General features: G+C 33.4%; 2 protein-coding genes across 2 annotated transcripts in view; one reads left to right on the forward strand and one right to left on the reverse strand.

The window, feature by feature from the left end:
- LOC106103714 overlaps nucleotides 1-9852 on the forward strand; it is a 58446-nt gene that overhangs the window by 25688 nt on the left and 22906 nt on the right. Inside the window, exons 3-5 of the mRNA XM_013283549.1 lie at nucleotides 1179-1227; nucleotides 2155-2318; nucleotides 2756-2851. Coding sequence (XP_013139003.1) covers nucleotides 1179-1227; nucleotides 2155-2318; nucleotides 2756-2851 — 309 coding nt within the window. The remainder of the gene's footprint in view (nucleotides 1-1178; nucleotides 1228-2154; nucleotides 2319-2755; nucleotides 2852-9852) is intronic.
- On the reverse strand, nucleotides 5126-7834 carry LOC106103715 (lipase member H-like). Its single transcript, XM_013283552.1, has 3 exons — nucleotides 7713-7834; nucleotides 6186-6854; nucleotides 5126-5659 (listed from the first exon to the last, which is right to left on the reverse strand). Exons 1-3 carry the CDS (start codon nucleotides 7813-7815, stop codon nucleotides 5433-5435), a joined length of 999 nt encoding a protein of 332 aa, XP_013139006.1. The 5' UTR covers nucleotides 7816-7834; the 3' UTR covers nucleotides 5126-5432.

Consider the following 9852-nt stretch of genomic DNA (forward strand, 5'->3'; position numbering starts at 1 on the left):
ATTCCGGATTGAGGTTCAAGCCAGTACCGTCCATTAAGACCTCACTTAAGTTAATATACAACTTAGCAGAAATGCAAATTCATAAATGACACATTTTATCTTACGTTTTGGTAATCATTTTTATAAATAGTTTAACAATAATGTAGCTAAATCCATCGAAAACTAAATTCGTGGCACTCGGAGTAACATAAGCATTGTTAAGCTTTTTTATTTCTCTAGGGGTTTAAGAGGGAGTAGCCCCCTCGGTCCATTTTGGCGATCCCCATAGTCGATGTTTGTAAACATAAAGTCAGAGAGCATATAAGGAAAGTACCTTTTTTATGTGATTTTGCTGATTTTGGTAAAGTATGAATAATGATAGGGAAATGTTTAACATATTAAATATATATAAATCACATCAAATCATATATGTTCAGTGTTAATTAAAGCTTGGATAGGAGTGCAAGTGGTATTTTCAATATTAAATCAACAGTTTTCGTGCAGCAGGAAAAGACAAGAACACTAATCAAGATGGTTTCCGTTACATCTCTCTTTATTGTAAGATTTCTTCATATTATTTTACATTAAACACTTAAAACTCGTGACTCGTTAGTTATTAGTGTGGAAGGGTACATCGGTAGAGGTAGACCTAGAAAGAGATGGATGGATTGTGTAAAAGGTGACATGATCAAAATGGGAGTGATGACAGATGACGTATGATAGAGTTATGTGGAGGACAAAAACCTGTTGCGCCGACCCTACGGGAGTAGGATAAGGAGATGATGATGATGATGATGACTTTAAACTCGTGACGTAACCAATATGGAATAAATAAGGTTTCAAGAAATAATAGGAAATGACGAAAATTACAAATCTAAAGAAATTATTGGCGTAGTTCCTCTGCATGTCATTTAGATTCATTGTATATTTACTTTAATCTTACTTCTTACTAATATTATAAATGTGAAAGTTTGGATGGATGGATGTTTGTTAGAGTTTGTAGTCTAAACGGCTAGACGCCTTTCGATGTAATTTGGCAAGGATGTAAAAGATAGTCTGGAAGAACACATAAGCTAAGCACTTTTGTTTTTTTCAATTCCACGCGGATTAGCGGGCGAAAGCTAGTAAAATATAATGTCATTGGTGATGGATGTATATTAGTTATAGTATATAAGGTATATTTATGTTTTTTTTATCAGATCGCGGTCAGTTGTATCCAGATGGCGTACGGCATAGTGTCATTAAAAGGTGAGTTACTTTATTGTATTATCTATCTTACTATTATAATAAAGCGTAAACATACTCTTCTTTGTTGCCTAAGATGTCAGCAATTACAGCATATTTTTGAATAATTATTTTTTTAATAAAAAGCCCTACACTTATGTCACGCTTTAGGCTATATATTTTTAGGCCATTAAACTTAGGGGGTAAATATTTTGGATAAAAATCCTAATGTGGGAAAGAGACCATAAGTTGTTGACAACATCAAGGAAACAAGGTTGCCATGGTTTGACATCATGACATTTGCAACTGATAATTTGGCAAATATGAACAATAAAATGATTTTTTTTTACTTTTATGCGGATGAAATTGCATGGGAACAGCTAGTTTTTGATACAAAAATAAAAAGTGGTAGACGCCTGCAACATTTGTTACAAGAATGGGCCGGCCCTTCCTGTGTAATACGATCACACAAGACAGGCTGAAGTGAAAGCAATTTTGCGTTCCGTCTGATGAGTGAATATTCTTTCCCTCCTTATCTATACTAATATTATAAAGAGGAAAGATTTGTATTTTTTTATGTATTGAAATAATTCAAAAATTACTGGACCGATTTTAAAAATTCTTTCACCATTTAAAAGCTAACGCATCAGTGAGTAACATAGGCTACATTTTTATTATATTTTTTTTTGCCACGGAAACGAAGTTAGTTTTTATAATGAAAGGATGGTAAGTGTAAGTGAGATTAGGTAAGGAACGCATAGAGGACTCCTTTTCTGTGCGTCTACTCCGTCAACTAAAGGTAGATGCACCTTCTATGACATATCTATGGGTAGCGGTCGCTTTGCTTTTGGATAATACATGTGGTCGCGTGCTTATTTGTCACCTTGTAATTAAAAAAAGTATGATAAGTTTCGTCAAATGTGTTTATTTATGTTTCTAATATCTTCCCAGATATATCGCAATTGAGACGAGTGTTTGGTAAACCCTGTTTTTCTGGACGTGACACAGATATCCACATAATGCACGTGCCAAAGGAATGTCGAAATAAGACTTACTGCACGGTAATGCCCAAATACTATCCCCAAGAGCGATTCAACAACATGTTTAAAAACAAAGTAAGTTTGTATCTAATTCGAGATTTAGGGCCTGTCCCAAAATTATTGCATATTGTCAGATAAAAATCCAACGTATAAATCATGTGATGGAAATATCGGATTTTGCTACTCTATCTGACAGTTACGTCACTTTTAAGCTATCTGATCTATCAGCCAGTGGTGGGACAGGCTCTTAATCTAATATAACCTATTTTATCAATATGTAACTCGTGGTTATTCCCGATTTATTACATAGATTTGTATTTTTTTACGTATCTGGTGAGAGAGATCTGAAAGCTGGTGCTGCCACACGCGTCACACAATTGTATTTTGTCTATTTTCTACTATTGTTGGTAGTTTTGGTAGTTTATTTATAGATTATTATATTATTACCTAAATTCATTTGATATATTTTACATTTTAAACATCATATTAAATAAATGCATTTATTCCAACAGACGGTATTCCCGCAACCATCTTTACGTGCAGTTGACGTAAAATTAGACAACAGATACGGGGAAATCGAATATAATGCCTGCGAAACTGAAATAGAGGTAAGCAGTCTCAAATTAAAACGATGATTGAAAAAAAATATTACCCTTCGCATTCCACAGATACCTCTGTCTATACAGACAGAAGAAAGTATGTATGGATTGTGTGAAAGTCCTTAAAAAGGGAGTAGATTCAGATATGACGGCTGATAGAAGTGTGTGGAGAAACACATACTGTGACCTATAGTAGGGACAAGGGCAAGTTGTTGTTGTTGTTGTTGTTGTTGTTGTTGTTGTTGTTGTTGTTGTTGTTGTTGTTGTTGTTGTTGTTGTTGATGATGATGATGATGATGATGATGATGATGATGATGATGATGATGATGATGATGATGATGATGATGATGATGATGATAATGATGATGATGATGATGCTATACATTAACCCTATTCCATACTTCATCAGGATCTGTACTTGGTTTAATCCGCCACATTTAACAATTTGGATTAAAAATTTCCTTTCGCTACGTTTTCATATTTTTGTTGGGTTTTAAAATAAAATAGTACCACAGATAACATACTATACTAAGGGTCTGTCCCACCAAATTGGAAATTGTCTGATAACAATCCAACATATAAAAAATGTGATGAAAAAATCGGATTTTGTTCCCTTACCTGACAGTGATGTCATTTTTAAGCTATCTGAGCCTCTATCAGCTAGTAATGGGACGTGCCCTAAGTAAATTGTTGAGAATTCTTTGATAATGCATTGTGTTTATTTTAGAGAAAACCTTTGAATATGGTAAAAGATAATAGAAATGTATGGCGGATAGTTATACAAGCGCCGGACTACGGTTACAACCAACATGTCTACATTGTTAAGTGCAAGTAAGTTTACTTTAGTACTTAAATATTAACTCTATTTCGTACGTAGTTGTACTGTGACTCGATTTCTCATTGATTTTGCATGAAACTTGTAAAATAGAGGTCGATATGTACAATCGGGGAAACTGGCGGTGTTACTTAAAAGCTACAATTGTTGGAACATTTTGAAACGAGACGCAGAACAAAAAGCAATACAACTCAACTATTAAATGTGTCTGTACGTAAATATCTGTCAGTGGTACACGAATAGTTTTTTTTTTATTATTCATTTGTTTGCAATCACTGCTATCTATAGTGTGTCTAAATAAGATAGATTAGTTTGATAAATGACGCATATGAAGTATCGAATTCAATTTGCATGAAGGGAAATGCCGTACTTAGTAGACAGGTATCGTAGTGACGAAACAAACACGCAGCGAACAAATAATTATCCAACTCAACTAAAACTATTATTTTCTTATAAACTAATTTATAATACAATTCTAGTATTGATTATAGTGTAGAGAATTTAGCGATGACAGAAATAATAGCGAAATCCAATTCGATTACGTACTAAATTTGAAATGAATTGTCAAACTAATCTGAATTATTACACACAATAATTAGTTATTTGTAGGAATATGCGAATTTTGTCTCGTTGTAATTTGTAATGAACAAGGGATTTTTTTTTGAAGTGGAACGCCGCGGGTTTGTGCGTCTGTACTGTGTTTTTAAATTCTCGAATTTAATATGTACATTTATCAGACGTTGGATGAAATTACCCTAAATTTAAGTTTTTTTTACAAAAGTTTTTTTTTCAGGAAGGAATTTGGAAAATGTCTTCACTACGATTTCTTTCCATCTAACATTGTATCGTATTGCAAACAGAGCTATGCCACAGTTAGACTTTTAGTCACTAAAGGTGAAATCGATACTGAAATAATACATGTAAAATTACCCGCATGTTGTTTGTGTTCTTGTAAAAAGGCGTAAATGTTTGTTAACGCCCCAAAGTAGAAAACATCATACTGATGTTGAGTTACACCCGTGACTCCGTCCGCAATTAAAAAAAAAACAAAATTGAGTAGCCTATGTCTTCTTCCAGACTATTCTCTACGTCTAGGCCAAATTTTGACTCCAAACTCCAATCATCTAAACTTTCGCATTTATAATATTAGTATATATTTCATGCCATACTCTTCCTACTGCAAGATAATTTATTGCATGCGCATATGTTTTGTAATATAGATGACAGTTTCAAATTATGTTAAATGCTTTTTAAACGACTTCCCAAAAGGAGGTACTCAATTCGTCTGTATGTTTTTTTTTATCTATCATATATAGATAAGGGAAATTAAATAAGGTCAAATATAACTTGTTTTTAATTGCGTATCTACAATTCTTCTACTTCTATTTATTGTAATATACATACATAAAACTTTATACATAAGAAACAGAGATCACAAAGTCGTTGTTATGTAAGATTTTTAGATGTTAAAGATATTGTTCTGTTATAGAATTAATATAGATTTATTTTGTATTAAGCTTTAATAATTATTAATGTCTGAGACTGTGTTAAATAAAAATGTGGAGAAAACGACCTTCTTTTCCTTCTTGCCATTACATACTACAGTTACAAAAACCTAAACTATCTCTTATTTTAATAGACAAATAGAAAATCCACTTCACTTAAAATTCGATTTTGATGCTTCAAATTATAAAATATGCCATGTACTTGAAGTAAAAGTAAATTGCTGATTGCCTTTCCGTCCATTGTCGAAGTTCACAACTTGTCGGTAACATGGTCAGATTCAGTTGTGACGTAGAATCTTCCTTTGACGACTGTCGAATGTCCAATTGGAGTAGTTTTTGTAATACAAGTGCCAGCGGAATAAGCCTCGTAAGACGGACACGCGACCGCTTGGTACAAGATTGAATTTAGTACTGAACTAGTCCAATATAGTACACACGTTTTGTGGTAGCATTTAGCTAGATCTTCGTCACTTAGCCCTGGAGAATAATTTACGTTTAGTTTGAAAACTTAAAGTAAAAAAAATCGCTCAGTTCTGACTGTTTTATTGAACAGTTAAATTGATCAGTACTATCAGCAGTACAAAATTCATCTACATATCATCACCAGCTAACTATGCGTCCCCACCGAGGGGCTCGGGGCCTACCCTAATAAGGGGTGTCAAGGCCATAGTCAACCAAGCTGGCCCAGTGCGGGTTGGTTGACTTCACACATATCTTTGAATTTCTTCGCCGATATGTGCAGGTTGCATCATGTTTCCTTCACCGTAAGAACGTCGGGTAAATTATGTACATTTGAAAATTCGAAAAATCAAAAATGACATTGGTACAGCGGGATTCGAACCCAAGACCTATAGATTACAAGTCAAATGCTTAAACCACTGAGCCACCGACGCTCATCTATAAATGCATAATTATAAATAAACAATTCGACTCTTGGGTTAATACTGTCAGAACTGAGCGTAGGCTTTAAGTAGAAGTACCTAAAATAATCAATAAATTTTACCTTTTGAACATCCCGGTTGTATCTTTCCTTCTCGGTTAAAAAAGATATCTGCGTCTGCGATAGCGTTGGTCGTACCCAAATGTCCAGCATTACAGTGGTACACCTCTACATAAACCGCATTCCCAGACCTTAGTTGTTCCTCCTTTGGAGAATTTGCAAAACAAGGACCAGCTGGATCTAATCCAGTAATTCTCCATACATTCTCAGAGGTCTCTACAAAGTACCTTTCTCCAGCGTACCCTAAAATATGGGCACCCAAACTGTGTCCAATACAATGAAAATTCTTCGAAGGATATCCAAATCTATTAAAATCAGCTAAAAATTTACCCAACGCGTTTCCTATATAAAAAGAGTAAAGAACAGATCTCTCGTAACTTTTTAATTTTTCTTTATTCTCATAAGTATATGCGGAATGGTCTAAAATAATTAAATATACGTCAGGAATTGTCTTGTATGCTTGTCTTATCGACTCTTCGATATCACGTTTGATGTAACATTTGTAACCGGGAACAAATACAATTAGACGTCTAGATATATCTAGAATTATAGCATTTGTGATACAATCAACCGCAGAATTTATGTCACACACAACATTAACGTTTTTGGTGAAATCATAAAAATACACTTTAGTTTCATTGACTTGTAGATCTAGAGTTTTGTTGAAATTACCTGAAAATATGAACAATCGTTAATAACTTAATATTTTGGCCTAGTTCGCCAAATGGGCCGGCTCGCCCGGTGTAATACCGCGACCACACAGAAAACACGCGTGAAGTGGAAGCAATTCCGCGTTTCGTCTGATGAGTGTGGTTCTGGAAGCCTAATTTTAGTCCCTTTATCTTTCCACACTTTTCTTAAGAGGAAAGGATGGAAAGGAAAAGTGGAAATGACGGTGGAGGAAACGCATAGGAAGTGGAAATGTCCTCTTTATGTGCGTCTCCTTCTCCTTCAATTAAGGGTAGGCAACGCATCTGCAATTGCGGACGTTTGTGGGCAGCGGTAGCTTTCCATTTCGGTGGATTCAGGTGGCCGCTTGCTCGTTTGCCACCTTATATTATAGAAAAAAAATAGAAATTTAGTGGACTGCCAAATAATGTAGTAAACCAAACTTAACGTGTCTGAATAAAGAAAAAATATCCGAGAAGATAATCAAATTATGACGAGAGTCTCAGCTTCATAAATTGTTCTTTGATTAAATTAGTACCATAATCCTAAAGAATTGTAAGGTCTCTCAGAGACTATGTATATCGTAACGCATCTTTTTTTGTTTAATCTATAACCTTAGGTATGATATTTTTAAAAAAATCGACATAACTGCAACCTTAAATCCTGTCTTTAAAACTTTATCCGAATAGAAAACTGACTTGAGACCTTTCTGTTCCGGGGTAAACACTTTTAAAACATCGTCAGGACTGTCGTAATATATGTGGTCATAATAGTGCCCAACACTAGTTCCGCGCAAGTCAATGTTTATTGTATCTAAGAAACATCAATACAATGACTATATTATATATAGTATGTACTCACATTTTACTGCATCCGAATACAAAAGACGAAAACGTTCATCAAGTCTATCCGTAGTAACATTTTTAAAACAAAACAACACAACAAACACTGGGAAAACCTTCATCGTTTTAATACATTTAAAAACAAAATAAAAAAAATAGAGTTAACTTGGTCAGAAGTTCATTTGACGTCACAATAACCGTGTTAACATTTGCGATGATTGTACGATAAAAACACATTTACACTGTAAAATAATAAAATTGGACTATTTTTTTATAGTCCATATGAGACACAAAACACATCAAACAACAATGAAATTATTATTATTATTCTCTGATATTTTGTCATAAGAGCCTGTCCCACCATTGACTGATAGAGGTTCAGATAGCTTAAAAATGACGTCTATGTCAGATAAGGTAACAAAATCGGATATTTCCATTACATCTTTTAGGCGTTGGATTGTTATCTGACAATTTAAAATTTGGTAGGACAGGCCTTTAGTATTTTATCCGCTTATTTCATTTTATTCGTATAAATAAATTCATAATTATAATAATGGTTAGTCATTCATGTGAACAGAGCTTTATAAAAAATACAGACAAAAAAATATTTTGATCTCAGCGACCCAGACGTAGTTATCATTTGTAGATATTATTCCAGTCTCTTATTGGTCAGATTAAGAACAACACGGGATAAATAAAATTTATCCGTTAAGCTATAAATATGACGTTTTAAACTTCCTTACCAGGTAGAGTTTATAAATTTTTCTTAGGACTAACTGAATACTTTTAACGAAATTTAAAAGATTAACCTTCCAGATTTTTTCATTAGACTATATTACAATCTTAAAGCAAAGAGTGCCTAAGTAATTACAATAGCAAATTTTAATCAAGACTGAAAACATTTTTCACAGGCGCTTAAATTATAGCAAAGTTAAAATTAATTTTATCATGATTTCAATCCATAAATTTAACCACATGGTAAATTTATTAAAAATACAGTTACTATGATGTTAAATTAATTTATTTCATTTATACATACGTTTACTTATAAAAATACAAATATTGGATAATTAGAAAATCGAGCCTCGATTAGAATTCAAGTTTTTATGAAACTCCATTTTTAGGTTATAATTAATCTGTGACCATACCGATTCCCAACATTACATATTTGTATACAATATTTACTGCAATATGTATTCCCAAGTAGTCTCACCTATTCAATTCTTTCGTAAGAAGCAAACCCTAAAGGACGGTCGTAAAAAAATCATTTCCATTGTGCAGCGCATTGCTTAATCTTTAGAATAGCCATTGACAATAAGCATAACTTTTCAAATATATAATTTGTCATACTATTATTGTCCGGTACTAAATCTTACTAATATTATAAATGCGAAAGTTTAGATGGATGGATGTTTGTTAGAGTTTGTAGCCTAAACTGCTGAACGGATGTCTATAAAATTTGGCATAGATGTAGATGATAGTCTGGAAGAACACATAGGCTACACGCTTTTGTTTTTTTTTTAATTCCACGCGGACGAAGTCGCCGGTGAAAGCTATTAAAGAACTACAATGTAATAGTATATTGATGAAAAAAGTCGATTTACAATCATTCTATTTCTCTTAGAAGCTCGTATTATCTTAGATTAGAAGATTTAAATATTTTTAATCTATAGTCAAATAACACTAAGTGACCCTCTGCATAAAGTGACATTCTTTGAGAGTATAATATATGTCATCTAGCAATTCAGTAGCGCAAACTATTTGTAATCATAAGAAAAATGCGCCTATTTTTACCATCCGTTGGGGAAAAGGGGCGTATGTGAGGTGTAAAATTAATAAATAAGGGCCTGTCCACCGAATTCTTAATAGTCTGATAACTAACGTGTGAAATATCTGATGGAAATATCGGATTTTTTATCTTACAGTGAGGTTATTTTTAAGCTATCTGAGCCTCTATCAGTGGTGGGATAGGCCCTTAATCTTCGTACAAAACATATTCATGCTGACTGTATATCGTCATTTTAGTTCTAGTCATTAGTTTGGGGAAATAAAGATGATTAAAAATTGCAAATGTGTTTCTTAACAACTGTCATTAGAAAAGTTAATGGGCCATTTGTCGTGCATTACCAAACGTAAGGAGTGTGACTGTTTGTTGGGAA

Source organism: Papilio polytes, unplaced genomic scaffold (assembly GCF_000836215.1).
Source record: "Papilio polytes unplaced genomic scaffold, Ppol_1.0 DF823731.1, whole genome shotgun sequence".
NCBI classification, from domain to species: domain Eukaryota; kingdom Metazoa; phylum Arthropoda; class Insecta; order Lepidoptera; family Papilionidae; genus Papilio; species Papilio polytes.